Here is a 24,389-nt window from a genome sequence, read left to right on the forward strand (position 1 = left end):
CCTGGCCCAATGGAAAGTATCCTTGTTCACGGCAGGGGGTTGGGAATGGGATAATTTTTAATGACCCTTCCAACCCAAACCATTCTGGGTTTCTGTGAAACTGGGAAATCATCATCAGCTGCTTGGCCCTTTGCAGCAAAGAGCATGGAGTGTTTCATCTCAGGGGAACGGGACTTCTGGCACTGGCACAGCCAACCCACATCTTCCATTGTCACGGGGTGATGTTCCCAAATATCCACTCTGCAAAGGTGTCAGAAAAACAAACCAAAGAGAGAACAGCTGGGCCTGGCTCCATGTTACTGGTAACATCAATCAAATTGGTATCCCAGCCTGCTAAAGCTGGACTCTGAAAACCACTCCCAGAGCCTTTGGTTATGTCTGTATTTGCAAATTAGCTTGGCCAGGCAGGATCATCAGCTCTGGGACACAGTTTTACCCACATTAACATGCTAAAAATAGCACCCTTTGCCCAGCTGAACTTTGAGGGCATGGAGAGTCCTCCAGGTTTGAGTGCTTTATTATTACCCCTCTCCAAACACTTCCCAGAGCAGCTACCTGTGACACCACATTGCTGCAATGATTGGAGCAATTCCCCTCTTACCATAAAGCACGTGGAGTTGTTGTCCTTCTTCAGTCACTTTCCTGAAGTAATTTTTTTACTTTTCATTCTTGCTTCTAAAAATACTGGAACTGATGATGAAACAGGGAACCAGAAAATGTAGGTAATACTTGTCACCTTCCTAGCTTTTCTCTTAAAACTTTGGCCGTGGCCAGAGGTGACAGGGGTGCCTGGCTGTGAGGATCACAGCCTGAGGACATGACAGTGAGTCAGGGAATTGCCTCTTCCCCATTGCACCACTGCCTGGATGCATCCCTGTCCCTTACCAGGTTACACCAGGGGTATTTTGAATGAATAAATTCTGAAAATAAGCCCTGGCCCCAGCCTTTCCCAACCCCTGCGCAGGATTGCTGGGACTCATGATTGACTCAGCCTGGTGGAAGAGCAGTTTCACTGTTCCCCTAAAAATAGACCGAGTGGTTCATCCTCTCAACATAGCCCAGCACTCTGAGATAAAACCAGCTGCCAGAGACCGCTGGGAGGCAGTGACCAAGACCAGGGCTGTGGGGTGTGGAGCAGGGCTCCTTTTGGGATACACAAAGGGCTGCCTGGCCCTGGGTTTCACACAGAATTTCCGCTGGGGCAGTCTGAGACGCCACTCGCCCGTTGGGACTACAGAGACCTCCCTGTAAGTAATTCTGGGGTGGATTAGAGTGGGGTGAGGTGCTGCATGAGAATGAAGCTCTCAAAGGAGGATGCTTGGTGTTTCAAGCTGTGGGAGCAGCTCATGGAAAGGGTTGCCGCTCACTGGAAGCCAGCCATGGATTTTTATTCTGCTGGCCCAGAGCTTGGTAAATCCTGCTCTGTGCTGCAGGTGTGCTCCACGGATGGTGGCTTTGGTTTGCTTCAAGACCATGGTTTAGGGCACCTGGGCATGTTCTAGACAGAAACAGAGGATTTTTAACTGCTTTTCTTCTGTTCTAAATACCAAAAATCTCAGCTTTGAAGCTTAAATACATGGGGACAGATCTTAGTGTTTTCTCTTCCCACCCTCCCCAAGAAATACTGTTATTTATGATTACTCTGGTCACTTTGAGCACAAACTGGGGGAAGAATTGGGGTGGGATCCAGCTGAGCCAGAGGGATGCTGGGGGTGGAGATGACACCTTCCAGACCCAAACTCTCTTGACTGGTAGTGGATAGGCAGCAAAATGTGGCCTGTTCAGAAGGAAATGAGCTTTGCTCCATTTTACTTCCCCAGGGAAAAGGACATAGGGAAGGATTGGTTAAGGAGGGAATTTCTTTCCCTTTCTCTTCAAACCCTGTCTCCAGAGAGGGTTGAAAAAATGTGTTTGTGACCCTGAGCCAAACAAAAATCTTCAGGAGCCTGTGGGGCCAGCAGCATTAGTATGGCCATACCCCACTCCCTGTTGGTGCTCCCAAGTGTGCAAGGACACTCCAAAAACCTGTGTCACTCTAAGAGGGGGCAGAAATGGGCCCCTGTGTGTGCAGGTGTGTGTCTCACACCTGATTATCCATTTGCCTTTTGGCTCCAAGGACTGTCTCGTGGTCACCAGGACAGCCAGGACTTCAGGTCCAGCCCTGAGGATGTCCCGCAGTCACCATGGGAAGGGCCTGGCCTGAGCTGAAAGCAGAATTTTTTTCAGCTCAGGAATTTGTCGATGGCTAACGTTTCCTCCTGAGATTCACCTTTGGCTGTTGGCTGTGAGAATAACAAAAATTCTGTAGCTTTCCCCAGTTCCCTCCAGGTCTCCAGATTTCACCCAAATCTTTGTATCCACAAAAAAAAAAAAAAAAAAAAGAAAGAAAGTGAAGTAGCTTCAGATTTTTGGTAGAAAACAGGGATTTAGGCAAAGAAAGGTGAAGTTGTCTTCCTTTCCCTATGTCTCAGATACAGATATCACTTTATGAGAAGAGGCAAAATATAAAAATCCATACTCTTGTTCAGGCAAAGTGGTAGGTGATTAGCTAGTGGCAAATTAAAGAATTCAGAACAAGTGGAAATGTGTAGGAATCTTGCAAAGGCTGCTTTCAGCCCTTGAATAGAGGAGGTATTTTAAAGGTTACAAAAGCTTCCTTTCTGGGAGGAAACCAGGCAAGGATGCCCTAAACCTATTAATATGAGGGAGAAAATCCTTCTTTAGCACTGGTGAAAGTCCCAGGGCTGGGACTCTGAACAGAGTAGCAGGAATCTTCCCTTGAAGTCCAGTACCTTACTGCTATCTTCCACTTTCAAGCCAACCATTTCTCTCCTCTCCCATACCCTCGCTGGCAATCTGCCTTACCCAGAAACAAATGGAAATTCCCGGGAATCTCAGTGGCTACGAGTGGGTTTGGGGTTTTCTCTTTAAAGGACTCTGCTAAATCGGTTTGGGGTGCCACTCTTTCGCCCGAGCCGCTATTAAGTTTCCTTGGCTGCGGGCGATAAAGAGCCGACAGCGGCATGGAAACACCGGGACAAGAATAGAAAGGCGAGGCAGGGCATCGCGGCTCCTCAGGGCTCCTGGCATCCCTGCAATGCCCCCACGTAAACACCATGGCACGGCAAAGAAATGCTGAGAGGTGCACGCCACAGCCCTGGTCCCGGCTGGGCGCTGCATCCCCGGCAGGGCGTGAGGCCGGGGAGGGATGCTCACGGGGATCGTGCCTCCGCACGCGTTCCCGAGGTATCTCTTCGGAGGGGTGACCGAGGGCTTCCCTTAAAAGGTCTGGTATTTGTGGCATGCCAAGAAGCCCTCTCCCCAGGCTGAGGCTGTTCCAGGGGGGAGCTGAGCGTTGCTTTCCCTGGGGAAGGGGGCTTTAGAAGGGGGGGAAGCTGCTCTCGTGGATGGCCATCCTGAGCTCCGGGCTGTGAGAGCGGAGATGCTGCGCTGCGGCAGGGAGAAGGTCCCGGGAGAGGGGATAAAAGTACTGCTGATGGTGGGATAGGGGAGATGGAGGGGCAGGGGAATGAATGGATGTCGAGCAGGGGTGTTTATCACCATTCCAGTGAAAAAGCCCTCTGTGAATAGCAAAGACTCACTGGAGGCTACGAGAACGGTGCCAGGGTGAGCGGGGCGTGATCCACGATGTGTCAGCGGCACGGCTGGACACCCCCAGCGACACACAGCCGGGGACAGAGTCACTAAACATCCCCTGGGCCTTTATTAACCCTTTATTAACTCAGCAGAGGGACATAGAGAACGAGGCAGTGCCGAGCACCCATCTCCTCCAGGCCCCTGGTACCCAGCCTTGGGGAGATGGGGTGATGCTGGAACTTCCCCAAGGAAAGTTGTCCCACGCGGGAAGACCATGTCCCCAAACTGCAATGCCACTCGCAGCTGTCTCTCAGCAGAGCTTCTTGGCATTTTTTTTTTTTTGGTGCCCAGAATAGAGTCCTCCACATTCCTGGATTTTTACAAAGCCCAGAAATAGCCCCGAGCTGCCTCGGGGCAGATACTCGGCTCTGCCTGAGGATAAATTTTCCCGACTCTTCTCAGAAGCTCTTTAAATTACCTGGGGGGGTGGTCATGATGCTGCTCCTGTAAAGGATATTCCAGCTGATACCAAAGAGCCAAAAACATTTGCAGAAGTGATCAAAGATCGTGAACCTTCAGTTTGGAGGTGTTGGAAATTGCAAAGAAATTTGATTTTGAAAATTAAGGGCAGGAAACAAGACACTTTTTTTTTTCTTTCACAGCCTCCCACCCTCTCAGATTTGCAAATGCAACTTTATACATGTGAAAAATGTTAATTATTTTACTGTAATTAGTAGAAAAATCCTAATGCTAATGAAATGATCATTTAAATCTTATTTCCTCTTCAACACAGCTGTTCTTTAGTTACATTATTTTCTTTTACTTCTTTGTCTAGCACCTTCCTCTGTTTCTAGTGCTTTTTTCTTCGGCCCATTTCCCACCCCAGAAATCACCTATTACCTCTATGTACCAGAGCTCCTCTAATAATTGCAAGATATAGCTTGCAGACAGGGCAAAATCTCTCTTAACCCCTTTCAAAAGGGAATGATTTCTATTTATTTGATATGTGTTAGTCATTATATTTATGTTCTATACCAGCAGTGCTCCCCACCTCCAAATCAGGGATCTATTGTATTTGATGCTGGACAAATTTATTCAAAAGGACAAGGTGTACTCATAAAAGTATGGAATCAGGGAAAAAAAAAAAAAAAAGAGAAAAAGCCTTGTTGTGTGATTTTCATTAATCATCCAACAGTAATCAGTGTTGTTCTTATATCTGAGTTGGGAGGTGAGCATGAGAAAATCTCAGTAGTTACTTTTAAAGGTTGATTCCTAGCCTGCACAGTTATAACAAGTAGTCTTGGACCAAAACAGTAAAAAATCACATGAATTCCATGTAAAAAGAACATGTTTACGATTGCCACTCTGGCACATAATGGGCCCATCCACGGCAGAAATAAAAAGCTTGAATTTCAAACAGTGAGAGTCCTTTGTAGGACTGAAAATGAGAGAAAGTACTGCGGTTTGAAAAGAGAACAAAGTGTGATCTGGGCATCAGGAGGGAGCACCCGTGAGGGTGAGCAGAGTGTTTTAGAGGATGACTAGTCATCTTTGCTAGATTCTAAAATCCCATCGATGCTCCCTGTTGCATCTTTGTACCATGTTTTTTTCCCCCTCCTTCAGAAAGAAACAGATGGTATTTTAACATTCTCTAAAGCCTCATGGGTGGGTCAGGAGGGCAATGAGGAACAGATAGAGATTCTCTCCTGCCCAGATCCTCACTGTCCCAGGACTACCCTTCCCTGCCCACCCACCACTGAAGCATCCCAGAACCACTCACCTTTTCAGCAGCTTCCAAACTGGGGCAGCAGGGAGCCTGCCCTGCTTCCCACACCTCCCTCAGAACGTGTCCCCTCTGGCAGAGTTTCCCTGTGGACCTGGGCCGCTGGCAGAGGGGTTAGGGCAGAGATTTAAACCTTTCCCCACTGACTGAGCACCCCCACTGGGCTGCTTGGCTCCTGGATTAAGCAGCACTGGTTTCCCAGCCAGCTTTTATGGGTGCTCACCCAGCCGTGCAAATTCCCCCAGCCCAGCCATGGAGCTGTGCTGGTATTTAGGAGTCACTTTTGCCAGGGAACTGATTCTCTGGGGAGCAAAACTGGGAGGAGGATGGGACAGATGTGATCCTGCACGTGCAGCTGCCACATCCAAGGGCAGAGGCACTTAGAAATGGGGTCCCCATCTGCAGGGATGCGCTTCCAGCTTTGGGACAGGTCAGTGAGGTGCTAATGCTTCACTGGGATGAACAGCAGGGACTAGCAGGGGGTACTGGGGACACATCCAGTCACACAGGGGTGTCACACACTCCTGGGTCAAGAGGCTGAGCTGGTAGGGACTGTCTGATGGGGGTAATCCACGGCTGATGCCAGCCAGGGAGGAATACCAGCCCCAAACTCCCAGGAAACAACCAGCCCAGAGAGCCACAAAGCAGCATTTCCTTGTCAGCTCACCTCCATCCCCTCGGAATAGAAAGTTGCTTCCACAATCTAAAGAAATCACTTGTTTTCCTGCCCTGACTTCCCTGGTGCTAAGGAGCTCCAGGACGTGAGTGTCTTTGCTCCTACTGACCTCTGAGAATTGGGTTTGGGCCCTGCACCAAATGGGATGCACCAAATTGCCAAGGCATGACACCACAGCACATCTGGTGCTCCATGGCACGGGCCAGGCCCAGCAGCCAACGTGGCAAACCCAAAATCGACCTGCAGAGCAGCAAAGTCAAGCAGACACTGAGCAGGGGATGGAGGATGCCGGATTCGGGAGGAGATGCTCTCTGCAGCACTGCTCCCATCAGTGAGCAATGAAAACAGACAGAACCCTGGCAGGACTCGCCCCACAGAGCCATCCCTTTCCCTCTGACTTCTGCAAGCCCCGTGCAAGCCCCCACCCGGCCCCAGGCCCCGTTACACAAGCCCCAGCCCCCGGAGCGCCGTGGGGCGCGCGCGGCGACACAAAGGGCTTTGCTTAGCAGCTGTGTTTGCTCAGGGCTGCTGATTTTGGGAGCACAGCTGATGACATGTGGTTGGCCAGGCGACCCGGGAGACCGGTGCTGAGCTTGCAGCTTCCTTTTTTAATAGGTGACTCAGGCACTGGGCAGCTCACTGGGGTTGGTGGTGGGAGCCGGACTGGGAAGGAGTGCCAGCAGCAGAGGTGGTGGACACCAACAGGTGGGTAGCGTTGTTTGTTCATAGGATAAAGTGGTTTAAATAGAAAGTAGGGTGAGGCAGAGCTGCCCTGTTGCTGGTGAGATGGGGTTTTCTCAGGGGAGGGAGGGGGCAGAGGTTTTGTTGGTGATTTGTTTCCCACTTGTTAGGAGTCGGCTGCCAGGTGTAAGATGATTCTGGTTCAAGAGACCTGCAATGTTATCTCCAGCAGGAGACAGAGCAGTTGAGTGATTCATGGGCAATAATTGGAGAGGAAGTGAGTGAACTTTTAGATGAATATTTAAGAGTCTTTTCCCCCCATTGCCTTGCCTTCTCCCCCTGTGTTTAGAAAGATCAGTCAGTACAAACGAGGAATTACAAACAAGGAATTATTCCCCCTGTTGCAAGTTTCCATGTCCTCCCTGCTTGCCTGGGCTGTGACTTTCGGGGCAGAGGGGCTGTAAACCAAGCCCGACCTGCACATGCATGGGGCATGGGAAGAGCTCAAGAAGCCCGACAGCTGCTCCTTGTAGGCAGTCCAAACATTGCAGCCCCTCACACAAAATGTGCAGATTCATCCGGCGCCAGGCACTGACACGAAGGACATTTTGCCGACAAACGCCAGCAGGGAGGAGCATTCCCTGTATCCTTCATTTGGACAGCAGCGCCGTGCCAGCCACCGGCTGGGACGGGAGGAGGGGGGTTTCAGGAGATCTTTTCCTCCTATTTTAGCTCACAGGGGATGCTTTAATGCCTGAAGTATCGTGTTTAACACCCCCGGGGCCGCAGTCGTGCGGTCAATCAGCACGGCGCGGGATGCATCACTCAGCGCTGGAGCCCTTTATCTCAGCGGGGCAGAAATGTGGAGCCCGGCACGGGTTTCAGGCCGGGCTTCCACCTCACACACAACAAATATCACCCCTAGCCTGGTGTGCATAGCGACCTTTAGCTGAGCTCCAGCATCTCCAGCTGGGAAGCTCCGCGCTCCCTCCCGGGGGATGCTGTGAAGCCGCGCCTCGCTCCCCGCTCCTGAGACGGCCTCGGTGCCGCTCGGAGGTCTCTGTCAGTGCACACATGATAGTTTAGCCTTCTCCTCAGCAGAACGAGCTGTTGTTCTTCGGCTCTCATCTATAATTAGCGATTTAGAGGGAGGCAGCAGCCTGGTTCGTCAGGCACAGAGCAGATTTTGTGCAAGCGCGGAGCCAGCACAGAGGGTTGGAGCAGCTCTTCTCCCAAGGCAGGAGGCTTTGTGAGAAGTGATAAGCAAACACCAGGCTGGGCACAGCCTGTGCATGGCAAAAAAAAAAAAAAAAAGGCAGCAATAATGGGATGCCTTCAACAAAAGCCTTGTCTCTAATGATATCTGCCATTAGAACAAGCCCTGTGGCCTTTCATCCATCCAAGCTAAAGGGTGAAGGAACAGGCAACACCGACACTGCGCTATTTCCCACTGCCTGACCTGGAAATCTTCCTTCAGCTGCACTATTTGTTCATGGCTGGAGGGGCATGTTGCTTTCCTCTGTGCAGTATGTGAACCTACAGGCCTATAGGTCAGTACAAATCTTATCATCTCAGCAGTAATGCCCACAGCCTGGGGTGGGAGGAGACCATTAAACATCACCAGCCTGGCTGAGGGACTCAGGGATGCTTTTGATAAGCTCTTCTCTCCAAGATGGTCAAGCACAGGAACACTTGTGCCAGCGTAGGCAGGGTCCCTGCTTTGCCATGAGGTGCTCCCATCTCATAGATGTAGTTTTCAAGACCACATCTATTTCATTTGAAGCGCGTTTTTAGTGCATGGAGTTGTTTCTTGTCAATTTAAAATAAAACCAGAGTAAGTTTCTTTCAGTATTTTAGAGAAAAACTTGAAAATCTGAACTTAAAATGCAGAACACAAAGAAGAAGAGTCATTAGGTTTGTTGTTTTCTAGCTCTCATGATTTTGGGGGCTGAGGTTTGAGGGTAAATAATGCTGGATTGGCTGCAGGGCTCCTAGTGTGCACATATTAAAAAGTACATCAGCCCTTTCCTGGCTGTGCAATAGCTGGATTTGTGGAGAGAGAGCCCATTGTTCAAACCAAAAGCATTGCAAATACCTCACTAAATGCAAATGCAGCAGCACAAGCCCTGCAGAGAGCGGGAGAACCTTCTCGTGATTTTACAGTGGGAACAGAGAAATTACCACCCTGACCAACCTGGAGGGCTGGGTTGCACCCTATAGGTGTAAAGCTCTACATATTATGCATTTCGGTGGTGGGAGGTGGAGATAATCATCCTCACACCTGGCAGATTAATGCTAAAAGAAAGTTCTGTTTTGGAGTTGCTTCTTTCTTTGAAAACTGAAGCTCCAGTGGGGAGCCCATGGGAGCTGGTGCAGCTTAAAACACCAGATCTCTAAATTCACAGCAGGGTTTGAAGGCTCTGCCAAGGGTTCCCTGCTACATCCTGTGGCAAGTCTCACCCTTTTCCTCTCTCCTGAAATGAGCTCCCAGGGAAGAGGCAAAGACAAGTGGATATTACTGCTTGTGAGGCCCACCCACAGGGGAGTGGTGTGGCCAGGGAGTAAAAAAACCAGGAACTGGCTCGAGTTGGATCCGTGCAGCTCCTCCACAACCTCTGACTCGCTCGTGTTTGGTGACGGCCTTGCCCAGGGATGCAGGAATGGGGCCATCAGGTCACCACCAAGGTGTCACTCCCATCCAGGCTCAACACTGCCTCAGCCACGAAGGCGATGGGAATGTCCACGTTTTTCCCCTGAACCAGAAAAGCGTGATGTTAAGTTTTGGGGGACCATGGTGGGGGCTGTGGGGGGACTCGGTGTGAGGGTGCCAGAGGCCTGGCAGAGCCCTTGGAAAGCGCTGCTGTCTGTGACTCGCGGCTCACAACACACGTCTGTCTGTCCCTGTTTCAGATGATCAGGCACGGTCATTTTTAGACCCATCAGGCAACACCAGCCACACACTTCAGCAAGGACGAGGGAGGTCCTGTGCGCCCTCCGTGAAGGAGCTGTCGGCTCTGTATCTCTCGCAGACAGCTGCTGCTGCTGGCGCCAGCCCCGCACAGCCGGTAAGGACCGGGTCCTCCCCCTGCCCAGCCGCCAGCGGCATCCCAGCCATGCCCCGTGCCGCGAGAGGCTGTGAGACGGGGAGAGACAACGGGTCTGCTTTTGTAAATCTGAAGAAACACCGCTTGGCTTCCCAAAAGTGACCATTTTCCCCTTGGCAATTGCGAATGGAAGATAAATGTGTACAAACGCGAGCATATATATCACATACTTACTGAATTCACACACCTACATCCTATAGCCTATACAGTCCGCTCATAATAAGATTTCCTCTTTATTTGCACATTTATGTTCACATACATCTGTGGAGGAAATATGGAGGAAATAATTAGTACAGAGCAACATATAAGTCTCCATGTTATCCCCATTCCCGCCCCCCCCCCCCCATATATATATGTCCATATATGCCACATTCAAGCATAACTTTGCAGTGCAACCTCCCTGTGCTTCTCTGTTTATATCCCTTAGTCTGGGATCAAAGGATTTAATCCCCCACTCCAAGCTGATCATTGGGTCACAGGATAATACAGGTTATAAGGGTTATGATGCATATTTTTCCCGGTTTCACTGATGATCCAGGAGTGGCATGGGATAGGATTTCATATCTCAACCCTTCCTGCAGGCACATTCATGTTTCCCCACACTCTCAACCTTTTATGGGGCCCCTGTCCAGAGATGCACTCTCTCAAGTGTTTATCAGGGAGAGGTCCAGTTTTGTTTTCCCCCTTACTTTAAAAAAATATGTTTGGGGTTTTGTTTGTTGACTGAGACATTAGGAAACATATTTGATCAACCTGGAATAAGACTGCTTTCTCAACTGTACAGAACTGCCAATAAACCAAAAGAGAAAATCACACCTGCAGGGTTTTCAGTTCTCTGTAACTGATATACACATTAGTACACATAAGTATATAAATATATATACACAGATAACGTGTCTTGCTGTGCAGTTTAATGGCATTTCTCCTCATATCTTTTCCAGAGTACTGTGAAGGACAACTCCATTCACTCTCCCCACAGACAGAAAAAAAGCAAGGTAGGAAATGTTTGAGATAAGCACCGTTATCTAACCAAATATTTGTGGCCTGTGAGTGTGATCTAAATACTCATACAAGGCAGCCAGGAGCACTTACATTCTGAATATAGCTATCAGCTGCTCGGCAGCCCTTCCCCACATTCAGAAGTTCTTCACAAAATTAAAAAAAAAAAAAAAAAAAAAAAAAAAAAAGAAAGAACCAAACCAAATCCCTTATTTTAAAAAGTGCATTTCAAGTATGTTGGCTCATGCAAAAGATTTGTATTTTTCACTTGCTGCAAAATATGCTGATTTTGGTGTTCTAAATGTGGGTTTCTTTTACTAATGTTCAAAACTTATTTTTAGCCAGAACAATCTGTGTGTAACAGAGTGAAATAACACCGTGCACCATTGCTTTGAGCAACAACTAATAATATTCCGGGCATAACTCTGCAGACGTAACTGCACAGGCATGCCAAGGGTCAGCAGATCTGTTTACTGAAAGGAAAGCCACCAGGATTACAGTCTCTTTTAGACAATGATTAAAGGCTTCAGTTACCTTCCCTGTGGATAAATGCCCAGGCAGTGCAGGTTGCAGGTATTCAGTTCAGTGTTTGGTGCCCAGGATGCACAAACCGAGGAGAAAAATTGCAGAAATGGAGGCTCAGAGGGAGACTGGACAACCACAGCCCACTCTGTTCACTTCTGTAGCAACGCTGCTGTGAATTTGAGATGAGCTCAGTCTGACAGAGTACACACAGGTTTAACTTTCCTGGCCTCCAGCTATAGGTGTTGGGTGTATAGGACTCAACCTCTGGTCCCTCAGCCTTGCTTTTCCTCCTCAGGCAGCACAGATCATCAGGCTTGCTGATTCCAGCAGTTTGCAAACCTTAGTTAGCCTCATGCCTGTACAAGTCTGCAAGTCAGAAGAGCTTTATTTAAGTCTCCAGCTGTGTAAATGTGCATCTATTCTTGTGCAAATCGTGACACAAGGCACACTTCTGAGTGCAACAGAAGGAATCATTGATCAGATGAACATCCTTCCCCAAGCCCTCCCTCCTGAGCAGTGAGCGGGCACGCCGTAGTGCTACCAAAACTCATCATGTTACCTCACCAGCCAACCTCATCTGCTCTGTTTGACATTTTGGTTCCTTCTCCCCAGTTTCCTCTCAAGACCTCTTCATAAATAGCTCCTTGGCTTTCTCCTGCACCCAGATTTTTTGTTCCCAGACTCTCTGCAGGTCCTCAGCCAAGGACAAAACACTCCTGGACACTGGACTGCAGGAGGAAGAAGTTAACTTTTCACTGACTTTTCTAAGTCAGCCTTATCCTTCTTGTGGTCACTCTCTCCTGGTCACTTAGTCCAAACTGGGCACCTCTGTTGTGCTCTAGCTGGACTGAATCCCGGGAATTGTAGACTAACCACCTCACCTGGATTAGAGACCTCGCTTTGCTGTGGAACCAGGGCTAACACCAAGCCAGCAGCGTGTGCAGTGATGTGATGTTTTGGAGTGCTGTGTGCTACTGAACCAAAGGTATGGAGCTTACTGGGTGCATGGATTTCCCCTGTTGGCTTTTCCCTTTGCCATTCAGTCCATTAACAGCCACAGGGACGGGGGGGTGAGAGGTGATGCTGACATTTAAAACTGTTTCCCCAAAGATGTCAGAAGCTCAGAAATCATCTAAAGTTGCCATCAAGAAAATGGAAGATGACTTGCCTCCCCCTCCAGCCGTCGGCTCAGCCCAGGTGGTTGCTCCAGGGGGTCAAGATCTCAATGCTCTCCCTGTGCCTCCTCCAAAGCAAGCCTTCTCCAAGTTCTATCAGCAGCGCCAGGTGAACGAGCTGAAGAGGCTCTACAGGCACATGCACCCTGAGCTCAGGAAGAACCTGGAAGAAGCTGTGACTGAGGACCTGGCAGAAATGCTTAACACCGAGGATCCCAGTGCACAGGCCTCTGTGAACCTGGATAAAGTTCTCCCAGGAGAGGTTCAGTCCATGCGCTGGATTTTTGAGAACTGGGCACTTGACTCCATTGGGGACCATCAAGCCACGAAGAAGCTGACAGAAGAAGAGATCATCCCCAGTGGGGATGTGAAAAGCACTTCCCTGAGGTTTGAAAGCCAGTCCATAAATGGATACAACCTGTCAACATCAGCCAAGGTGTCGGAAACAGACCTTGCCAGAGGGGATGTTCGCACTGCCCGGTGGCTTTTCGAAACTCAGCCACTGGACACATTAAATAAACTGTATTCTGATGAAACTGAGGTGCAGGAGGCAGTTCTCAAGGATCCTGTCCAGGGAGGTGACGTGCAAGGGGCCAAACAGCTCTTTGAAGCACAGTCCTTGGATGCCATAGGACGCTGCTCCTCAGTGGAGGAAAAGAGCATCCTACAACTCAAGTCAGAAATCCAGGAGCTTAAAGGCGATGTTAAGAAGACTGTCAGGCTCTTCCAAACAGAGCCCCTCTGTGCTATCAGAGACAAAAGTGGGACTATCCACGAAATCAAGTCTGTCTGCCGAGAAGAAATTCAGAGTAATGCAGTCAGGACGGCTCGCTGGCTCTTTGAGACTCAGCCCCTGGATACCATCAACAAGGACACTTCCAAAGTGCAGATAATCCGTGGGATTTCACTGGAAGAAATTGGGAGGCCGGATGTCAGTGGCGCGAGGTGGATATTTGAAACCCAGCCTCTGGATGCCATCAGAGAAATCACAGTTGAAGAACATGACTTCAAGGCTTCAACAGATTTTGTCACGGGAGCAGATGTCACTAAACAACGATTGCTCTTTGAGACCCAGACTCTTGACTCCCTGAAAGGAGAAGCTTCAGGAAGTGCTGTAGCCAAAGAACAAGTCATTGGAGGTGATGTGAAATCTACACTCTGGCTCTTCGAAACTCAGCCAATGGAAACCCTGAAAGACAATTTTGAGGTGGGACGTTTGAAGAAAGTAGAGCTTTCAGCAGAGGAGAAGGGAGATGTGAAACAAAGAAAACATGTCTTTGAGACCTGTCCCCTTGGCAGTATCTCCAAGGCATTTGAGGAAGAAATTCCAGCCGCCAGCATGGAAGAGGTAGTGAAAGGGGATGTGAAATCTTTCAAGACCCTGTTTGAGACTCTCCCCTTAGACAGCATTAAGCAGGCTGATGCTGAGTCCACCACTAAACAAGAGGAGGAGAAGATTCCAGCTGGCAACGTCAAAGCCAACCAAATCCTGTTTGAGACAACACCCCTGTATGCCATCAAGGATAGCTTTGGTAATTTCCACGAAGTCACCTCTGTTAGCAGAGAGCAGATCATCAGCGGTGATGTCAAGAACTACAAGTGGATGTTTGAAACCAGGCCCCTGGACCAGTTTGATGAAAGCATCAAGAAAGTGGATATAATACGGGGGATCACAAAACAAGAGGTGGTGGCTGGTGACGTCAGGACAGCCAAGTGGCTCTTTGAAACGCAGCCCATGGATGTCATTCATCTCCAAGCCACGGAAGGGGAGAAGCACCCCTCAGTGATGCGGGAGATCTCCCAGAAGGGGGATGTGAAGACCTGCCGGTGGCTGTTTGAGACCCAGCCCATGCACACTCTGTACGAGAAGGCTGAGAAGAAGCAGGAGGAGGATGGCAGCGTACCCCAAGCTGATGTGAAGTCCTACACATGGATGTTTGAGACTCAGCCCCTGGACTCTCTGAAAGGCCAGGAGGAGCAGTATTTGCAAGTCAGTAAGGCCTACAGTCAGGAGGAATTACAGGGAGTGGACGTCAAAACTGTCCGGCACCTGTTTGAGACTGAACCCTTGGGCAGCAGCACTGTCAGTGAAGCTGACCGGAAGAAAACCATGCGGTACTCCAGTCGTGTGGAGTTCCAGTCTGGGGAAGTGTCCAGAGTGAAAGAGTTCTTTGAAGCCAAGCCCCTGGACACTGCCACCAAGCCAAAATCCCAGAAGGATGCTGAAACAATTGCAGCTGGGTCTGTGCACAAGTTCACGTGGCTCTTTGAGAACTACCCCATGGACACCCTGAAGGACAGCTCTGAGGGCATCCAGGAAATACCCCCTGAAAAGGATGTCAAGGGGGAAGATGTTGGAGGAAAAAGGTTTGTATTTGAGACATATTCCCTTGACCAAATCCATGACAAAGTGGATGAGACAGAACTCCAGAAGATCCAGAAAGACACCATGAGCAAAGCTAATGTCAAGTCCTGCACAATGCTCTTTGAAAGCCAACCCTTATATGCTATCCAGGACAAAGAGGGGGGATACCATGAGGTCACCTCAGTGCAGAAAGAAGAAATCATGAAAGGTGACATGAAAGGTGCACGGTGGTTGTTTGAAACTAAGCCCCTGGATCAGATCAAGAAGGAAGAAGAAGTGTTTGTGATTAGGGCTGTCACCCAAGAGGACATCAAGAAAGGAGATGTCCAGACTGCCCGGTGGAGATTTGAGACAGAGCCTCTTGACTCCTTCTCAGGAGGAAAGTTATCTGTGCCCAGAACAGTGGATGATGTGCAGAAGGGAGATGTTCAGTCCAACAAGCAGCTCTTTGAGTCCCAGCAAGTGGGCCAGAAGAAGTACGTGAGGATGGTCAGTGTCAGTGACGTGCAGAGGGGTGATGTGAGGACATCCACTTGGCTCTTTGAGAATCACCCTGTGGACTCCCTGTACGGGGACGCGGAGAGAAGCTCATCCATGAGCACAGTGCAGAGAGAGGACAGCCAGAAAGGGGACGTAAAACGTTGCACCTGGTTGTTTGAAACCCAGCCCATGGACACCCTTAAGGACACAGAGGTGATGGCCAGTGCTGGGGCCCAAGAAGAGATCCCTCGCGCAGATGTGAAAAGCACAACGTGGCTCTTTGAGAGCACGCCCCTGGATAAATTTAGTGCTTCTGAAGGTAGCATAGAAATAGAACTGAAAGAAAGAACCATGAAGGAGACTTTAGAGACTCTCTGCACTTGCCAGGCTATCCAGCATGATGGAATCCTCATTGAAGCTAATGATATGGAGAGTGTGAAGATGGTGAAGTACCAGCTCAGCAGCCCAGGAGCTCCAGAGATCCTGAAAGAGGAGATTGTGGGAGGCCACTTGCAAAGGATTATGCTGCAGCTCCTGCACAGGACCAATGTGGAAGCACAGAGCATGCTGGTGGAGGAGGACAGAGAGGGCAAGATCAAAGTAAGCCCATTGCAGCTGCTGGACCAGAATGAAGCTGTTAAAGGCAAAGAGGACTTGAGTGGAGATGTAGCCAAGGCCTTACAGGGTCTCCTCAGTCAAGATGCTTCCATCAAAAAGGGGATGGTCCTACAAGAGACAAAGTCGGGATCAGTGAAGATGATTCTCTACTCCCTCCTGTTCCATTCTGTCCAGCAGAAAGTTGTCAAGGGGGATGTGAAATCAACAATTGGGAATTTGTTGGCCTCTTCTCAGGAGCAGAAAGCAGCAGCCACCATCAAGCGTGAGGACAATGAGAAGGGAAATGTCCAACTTTTTGCGAGCTGCATCGAGAAGGGAGACCTCAGCTATCTGAAGAATCTCCAGCAGGAGTCAGAGATACAATCCCTCATCTCTTCCCAAGCAGAGGAGGAGGGAGCAGATGAGAGCGGCCCACGTGTTGTGCCGGGGGTTAACATACATGTCTTGCCAAATAAAGAACAAAGAGAGAAAGTAACTGCAGGAGGCGAGCCAGGGGCTATGGAGGGAGCAAAAAAGGGATTTGTATGTGAAAGCATGGGCAGAGAGGGTGTGTTAGAGAGAGAGGCCGTGCGTGCAGCAGGTGTGACAGGCACCGCTGCACAATGTCTTGGGAAGCCCCTGCCCACAGTGATGGGAAAGGAAGAAGTTCTGTCTGGAGGGCTTAAGGTGACTACAAAGTCAATCCAAAGGGTTGCAGATACCAGCAAGAAGGCAGAGAAAGAAGAAGCCACCACTACCCATTTGAAGGAACCAAACACTATGATACAAGGCCCATTTCCAACCCAAGTTACAGCTCAGAGGGCAGAAGTGGATGGGAAACAGCAGAGTGTGGTGCCTGGCGAAGCCAGCCAGACTCAGACAGAGGAAAAGGCCCTGGGGACTGATCTTCAGGCTGCAATGCAAAGCCTGAGGCTGGCAACAGCAGAAGCAAAAAACATCCAGCACCACGTCCAGAGCAAGTTCCAGAGGAACAGAGAGGAGGTCCACACAGCTTGCAGGCAGCAGACAGTCAGCTCACAGGGGACCATGACCCTTCAATCGACCGTACACCAACAGGACTCTTCATCCACCAAGCAGGAGAGCAGCAGCACTGCCACCAGGACCACCACCACTAGAGTGCAGGAGGCATCCAAGACCCACACAAGCGTGTCTCAGAAGAGCATAGCGTCACACAAAAAGGTCAGTGCTTCTGAGGAAGTACAGGGACGACAACTATTGAGCCAGGAAATCCAAGTTGTGCCCAGTAGAGATTTTAGCATTAAGGATGGCCTTTATACTGCCACACCTGTGAAAACCTATATAAACCCTTGTGTTGAGTCTGATTACAAAGAGCAATCAGTGCAAGAAGAAAGAGATGTTGGTGTCAGAGGGGATGTGCAGACAGCTATCAGAGCACTGCAAAGTGCCGCCACAGAACAGCGCCTGGTAGAAAAGGAGGACGTTGTCCGAGGTAATTTAAAAGCCACACTTCAGTCGCTGGAAAAGTCTAACGTTAATGTCTCCAGAGGGGATTTTAAAGCTGCTATGATATACAGAAATGCAGGGCAGTCCCATTCTGTGTGTAAAAAGAAAAATGAGACTCAACTCGCTAGTAACGAGACTGCTGTAGTGGCTTCAGGGTCACAGGCTGATAATGACTTTCCTCCTCCTCCCTCAGTTGCTGTGATGAAAGCAGAACATTGCCCACCCTCAGCTAAAGCAGCAAGAGAAGGTGCCCTTCCATTACCAACCAGCAAAGATGAAGCCCCAGGATGTTCTGCACTACTCCAGACCCCTCTTCCTCCTCTCCCTTCTCTGTCCTGCAAACCCAGTGACCAGAGTCCTGCAGAGAAGCCCAGGACTCCTCCAAAACCAGAAACTACTGCCCCACACAGAAAAAAACCTGTTCCCCCTCCAAAACCTGAGCACCTCTTACACGAGGCACATTCTGCCTCTGCAAATTACAGCACAAACAGATCAACAAAACCCATCCCTCCACCCCTGCCTCCGAAACCTTCAGGCTTGAGGGAGATCAGCAAGCCAAGGCCTTCCCCCACAGAGCTGGGATTAAGCTGCATGGAAACTCATGAACAATCAGGCTATGAGGAAGTTCAAGAAAAATGCTGCAATTTAGAGACATCTGTGAAGAAGTCTGTCACAGTTCAGGGTGTAAACCCTGAGAGAAAGCAGCCAAAATACACTGCCAAAACCCCTCTTCAAATAGCAGAAGAAAAGTACAAGGCTAGCAAAGGACAAGGAAAGGTAGAACCAGACAGTGCTAAGACCTCAAAGCCAATGAAAAATGAAGTGGTTGGTTTTGAAGTCAAGCAGGAAATGATGGGTGATAAAGCAGCTGCTCCAAGGAGATGCCCAGAGGAGGTGGCCCAAAGGCAGATAGAGCCGTGCCGAGAGGAGAATGGGTGCTCTTCACCTCCAGCCTGTCCTGGCAGAGCACAGACACAGGATGTGCCAGGACAAACTGAGCCAAACACCTCCCCTCTGGGTCACAACGCTCTTCTTCCAAAACGAGGAGATGGCACTGCACAAAATGCCTCATCCAAGGTGGAAAGGGAAAGTGTATCCAATTCTTATGGATTGTGGGACAGTCAGAGAGTCGTGCAGCAGGTGCATGAGAGGAGGCAAATGTCTCATTCAATGTCCTTCCATCAGCAGTCAATGAACTCCTTTGAGGAGCACCAGCAGGGAAATAGCAGGCAACTGAAATGTCCTGATAGGGAGACAGAGACACCTGCCCAGGAGAAGCCAGCGGTTGTTATGAGAGAGAAAAAAAAGGGAGAAACGGAAGACGAGCGTCGGAAGAGGCTGTCAGTACACAAAGAGGAGATCATGAAAGGCAACATCAAGGAGGCTATGGAGATCTTTGAGAACCTCAGGAGACAGGAGCAACTGCAAGAGATCTTGACCCGAGTGAGGGAGTTTGAGGAGGAGACAAGCAAAGTGGACGTGAAAGCTCTCAAGAGCTTCTTTGAGAAGGTCCCCGAGTGGGTTGTGCGCCAGAAGGCCAAGCAACAGGACAAGGCTGAGGCAAAGGAGGACGCTGACAGTGCCTCCTCGGTGGATCTGGTTTTTGAGGACCTGGAGCGAGCGAGTGCTGAGATTCTCCACCTGAAGGAGCAGACACTTGCACGCATCCAGGACATCGAGGAGGCCATCAAGAAAGCTATTTATTCTGTTTCTAGTCTCAAGTCTGAGTCAGACATTGCTGGGCTCTCAGGGCTGTTCAAGGAGTCTCTGGGGAGCGCCCAAAGCTCTGTGAGCAGCAGCAATATCCGTAAAATCAGCATTGTTTCAAGCAAAGCCAGGCAAGAGGAAGTCATGCTGGGGACAGGGGAAGCAGCATCTGTGGAAAGTGCAAAGGTGGCAGAAAAGACAGAGGCAGCCAAGGCAGAGCTAGGGGTTCCCCGCCTCATTCAGTCTCGTGTCAGCTCTCCCTCCTCACCTTCCTACATCTCCATTGAGTCTGCTGCCAGGAAACCAGCAGAATCACCCAGGACAGCACATTCCCCCCAGGATGGCCCTTCGCCAGACTGTCTTGGCTCTCCAGGAAAGAGGGATGCTTTTGCTCAGAACAGCTTTAGCTCCTATAACCACCCCACAGCAGGGTCTGCTGGGCACGACACGAAACCCTTAGAGAAGAGGCCGGACTCCGTCCAAACAAAAGCTGGGCTGAGCTCCATGAAACAGCACACACCTGGCAATGCCAACCATGCAACCAGTGACAAAGAGAAGTGTTCTCTGGACGCCTCCAAGGACAGCTGCCACTGTGGGATGAAAGGCAGCTTTTCAGAATACCGCTCCCTGAATGTCCCCAGTCCACAAAATCCACGGAGGCAGAAAAGCATCTTGGAGCTGCAGACAGGGCCCGACGGGTCCAAGCTCTACGGAGCCACCAGGACTGTCATGGAGCAGTATGAAGAAATGGACCAGTTTGGGAACAAAATCATCACTTCGTCCACCACCGTCACCAAGCAATCTGAGACACAAACGTCTTCCACGTGTGATGTGGTTTCTCGTCCCCAGTATGAGGTATCTGCCTCACCTGTGTTTCGGAAGTACTTGAAGAGCCCAGGTGAAGACTTCCACAGCAATGGGAGTTTTCAGGAGCCAGGAGTGGTCTTTGTCACCTTTGGCAACTCCAAGCCAAAGAAATAGGAGATTCTGGAGAACAAGAGAGGGCTGTATAAGACAAAAGAGAAAGGCCACGATAAACATTTCTCCTGTTTTATCCACATTACATACAGGGATTTACCTACACCCTAAGGACTTCTCAGGGTCATCGTCTTGGTGTTTGCACACAGACAGGACAAGTGCAGCCTGCTTTGACACTGGAGAACAGCCCTGACCGGGCCTACCTGACTGACCTGGTGCTGTACCACAACCCAGAGTCCTGGCACTGTTAGAAGCACAAGGGAAAAATCCATCCATGGGCACCTTAGGGTACTTCCCCCTGGAATGTTTGGTGGAGGTGGCTGGAGGTGTTGAATCGGGCTTCTCTGAACTACTGCAGAAGGAAGGATAGGCAGGATCAATTTAAGAACCAATCAATCTGGTCACTGGCAAACAAACACCTCTATGGTATCTTCTTTTTCTAAGAAGGGCATCCTATACACACACACATATATACATATACACACAAGCTCATATTGATGGGTGGGTTGGATAGGTTTTTCTCTTAGCCATTAAGAAAATAAAAGGAAAAAAATCTTGAGTTGTCACTCTTGGACTTGGGGGAGTTATTTATCAGTTTGTTTTTCAGTTCCTGGAAAGTGTTTGATGATACTGGAAATTGGAGAGCCAAGACCCACAGCTACTATCAATGGCATCCCCCCAAAAGAAAGATGCTAGGAAAGATTCTTGAGTCAGAATGGTTACTGCTTTCTTTTATTTATTTCTAGAACTGTAATTTATTATTCAGTATACACAAACCCCTTATTTTAGATTTTCCATGCTTTCCTACATGTTTCCCATTTAAATTTATTTTGAAACTTTGTAAAGCAATTTTTCTTATTATTATGACTTTGTTTTGTACATTCTCAACTCAAGATTTTAGATATTTTGTGGTTTGTTTTTGTTGGGTTTTTTTTAACTTCTATTGCTGCGTTCTGATGGTAAACTTTACCTCTAAAAATATTTTGGTCTGGTTGAGTTTCTTTTGTTCAGTGCTTGTCTCCTCTGAAAATATCTAGAAGTCATCTCTCAATGGATCAGTTGAACCACATATTGAGAGCACCCTGAGTCACTGGAGGGATTTTGCCTACATCTGCTTTATGGTGTGGGTGGATCATCAGCCCTGCAGCAAAGAGTACTCATACTCTTATCTGAAAAATGAGGCCAAGGTGATACAGACCCCCCAGTCCAGGACTCTGTGTAGGTGTGTGGAGCCTGGGTAGGGTGGGTACACCAGGAAGGTCTGGATACTTGTGTGTATCCATGTTCCCCCATGGGAGAAGGCAGCTGAGGTGCTAGGCCCCCACAAGCCTTATGAGGAGGAGCAGCTGATCACAGAATCACAGAATGTCTAGGTTGGAAGAGATCTCCAAGATCATCGAGTCCAACCCAGCCCTAACACCTCAACTAAACCATGGCACCGAGTGCCACATCCAGTCTTTCTTTAAACACATCCAGGGATGGTGACTCCACCACCCCCCCAGGCAGATCATTCCAGTTCTTTATCACCCTTTCTGTAAAAAACCTTTTCCTAATACCCAACCTGTATTTCCTTTGGCACAGCTGTGTCCTCTCCTTCTGTCAGTTGCTGCCTGGAGAAAGAGACCAACCCCCACCTGAGCACAGCCACCTTTCATGAAGCTGTAGAGAGTGATAAGGTCACACCTGAGTCTGCTTTTCTCCAGGCTCCCCTGGACAACAACCTCAGCTCCCTTACTCACTGCTGTGCCTCACCTCACATTGAGCTCAGGGGTGGGTGCATGGCAAGGAGTTCACTCCAGCTGTGGGGGAATGCAAGGAGCCCATGGAGGGACTGGGTGTTTTCTCACAGAATCAAAACACACCCTGAGTTGGAGGGGATCCTCAAGGACCATCAAATCCAGCTCTGGGCCCTGCACAAGAAATCCCCCAAAATCCCACCATGTGGCTGAGAGCATTGTCCAAACACTTGAGCTCAGGCTGGAGCTGTGTCCACTTCCCTGGGTGCCTGTCCCAGTGCCCAACCACCCTCTGGGGAAAGAATATTTTCCTGACATCCCCTACCACTCCCTCAGTTCCTGTCACTGGTCACACAGAGAGGAGGTGAGCATCTGCCCCTCTTCCTCACGAGGAAGTTGTGACTGCAATGAGGTCTCCCCTTCAGTCCCCTCTTCTCCAGGCTGAACAGACCAAGTGTCCTCAGCTGCCCCTCACAAGGCTTCTCCTCAAGGCCCTTCAGCATCTTTGTTGCCCTCCCTTGGACATTCTCTAATAGTTTAATGTCCTTCTTGCACTGTGGCAACCAAAACTGCCCACAGGACTCAAGGTGAGGCTGTGGAGCTGCATCCTACAGCCTGGCTCAGACTTAGACCGCCAACCTGTGGGTCTGACTGTACTCTTCAGATTGATCTACAGGCAGACACCTCGCTTCTCAGTCCATCAGTTTATCTGAGAATGGGACTGTAACTTCATTAAAAAGGAAGAAGTAAGTTGTTACAGTTAATGTTTGCCTTTTTTTCCTTTGAGGAAAAAGAGCCCACAGTAATGAATTAGGAGCAGGACACTGGAGAGGAAGGGACAGTTCAGAGTCTACCGCTCCATATTCCTAAGCCCATAGTTAGGTTTTAAATAGCAGTTGTCATCTTGCATTGTGAGCACCTTGTTCAAGGTGTTCCAGACCACGTCGGAGTTCTGCTTCCTCCCCAGAAAAGAGGTACATAACCAGAATGCATTGATTTACATCTAGAACCCCAGCTGTTTCAAAGACATGCCAAAAGAATAATAGGGACATAATTTTCAGTTCCACGCTGAAGGCTGAGCTGGAAGAGCAGATCATAATAAACTGAGAAAATCTATTTTTCAGGCAATCAGAAAAAAATAACTACTTAGACCTTCCCAATTCCTTTAGTAGGACCAGTTGCAAAAATAAGGGAGAGCTAGTTATCTGGAGATAATCTTCAAATTTTTTTCAACACTCTTTTTTTCTCCCTGTTTGTTTCCATCTCAGCTTCCATCACACATTTGTTTCATTTCTCTTGAAGGACAGCTGTGGAACAATTTTAGTAAGCTGCAAACAGGTTATTTGGGCAATGAAAATTACTCCACATAAACTCAAATAAACCCAAATGTCCTGCACTGCCACTGCTTAAAAATGCCAGTCTTATTGTTTGTGTATCTGGTTTTACAGGATCATAAATGTCTCAAAGAGCCATTTATGAGGCTAAGATCATTTAAGACGCGTTTCTTTCATGGTATTTCCATCAGCTAGGAACTGAAACATGATGAGGAGACAGATGCTGCATTATTTCAGCACCATGCATGGCTCCTTGAGACACCGAAAGAGCTGGAGAGAAAAAACAAATGCAAAGATTTGGAACTCAAACACAAACTGAAGGATCAGTTCACATTCCCAGCACTTCAGACTTTGCAATAATAAACCAGCAGAGCACATACAAACTTTCATATCCCTAATGAGTTGTCACAGATTTTCTGTGATTTTGGGGTACAAGACATGGCATTGTTCACTGTTCTTTGCCCTGGTCAGTCTCTGCATTCTCACACAGTAGATATTTTCAAAAGTAAGCAGGATGGGAGAATTATCTGGACCAGGAGACAAAGGACAGTTGGTGTTGTAAGAACTGGACCTCCTTGAGGGGTCAAAGGACAAGTCCGGCTACAGGTTTTGTTCCTCTGCAGCAGTGGACAGAAAATAGGCTTCATTTGAAGTGCCCACATAAAGTTCTGCCCGTCCCAGCTCTGTTAGTCACTGCCCCCCCTGAGGACACTCAGTCTTCAGTCTGAAAGATTCCTGCTCACCACGGAAGCACAGAATCATTAAGGTTGGGAAAGCTCTCTAAAACCGTTGAGTCCAACCATTAACCCAGCACTACCAACACGCCACTAAACCCTGTCCCCAAGGGCCACATCTACACATCTTTTAAATCCCTCCAGGCATGGTGACTCCACCACTGCCCCGGGCAGCCTGTTCCAGTGCCTGAGCAGCCTTTCTGTGAGGAAATATTTTCTAACACACAATCTAAACCTCCCCTAGCACAACTTGAGGCCATTTCCTTCGGTCCTATCACTTTCTGCTTGGGAGAAAAGAAAACCCCAGGCTGCACCCTGCCGTCAGGGAGGTGTAGATAGTGAGAAGGTGCCTCTCAAGCCTCCTTTTTTACAGGTTGAGCCTCCCCAGCTCCCTCAGCTGCTCCTCACAAGCCCTGTACTCCAGACCCTTCCC

At 49.1% G+C, this 24,389-nt stretch overlaps 1 protein-coding gene across 3 annotated transcripts; it reads left to right on the forward strand.

The window, feature by feature from the left end:
- Positions 1 to 1,094: 1,094 nt before the first annotated feature.
- On the forward strand, positions 1,095 to 21,123 carry XIRP1 (xin actin binding repeat containing 1). 3 transcript variants are annotated; one of them, XM_040057529.2, is made up of 4 exons: positions 1,107 to 1,247; positions 9,648 to 9,802; positions 10,783 to 10,836; positions 12,476 to 21,123. In XM_040057529.2, the coding sequence occupies exon 4, from the start codon at positions 12,476 to 12,478 to the stop codon at positions 20,153 to 20,155; it is 7,680 nt and encodes a 2,559-aa protein (XP_039913463.1). In that variant the 5' UTR covers positions 1,107 to 1,247; positions 9,648 to 9,802; positions 10,783 to 10,836; the 3' UTR covers positions 20,156 to 21,123. The 3 variants fall into 3 exon arrangements, with proteins under 3 accessions (XP_039913481.1, XP_039913463.1, XP_039913472.1); XM_040057538.2 differs by lacking the exon at positions 1,107 to 1,247 and adding an exon at positions 6,697 to 6,761; XM_040057547.2 differs by lacking the exon at positions 9,648 to 9,802 and having other exon boundaries at positions 1,095 to 1,247.
- The last annotated feature ends 3,266 nt before the right edge of the window (positions 21,124 to 24,389 follow it).

The sequence above is a fragment of the Hirundo rustica genome, chromosome 1, assembly GCF_015227805.2.
Source record: "Hirundo rustica isolate bHirRus1 chromosome 1, bHirRus1.pri.v3, whole genome shotgun sequence".
In the NCBI taxonomy this organism is placed as follows: Eukaryota; Metazoa; Chordata; class Aves; order Passeriformes; family Hirundinidae; genus Hirundo; species Hirundo rustica.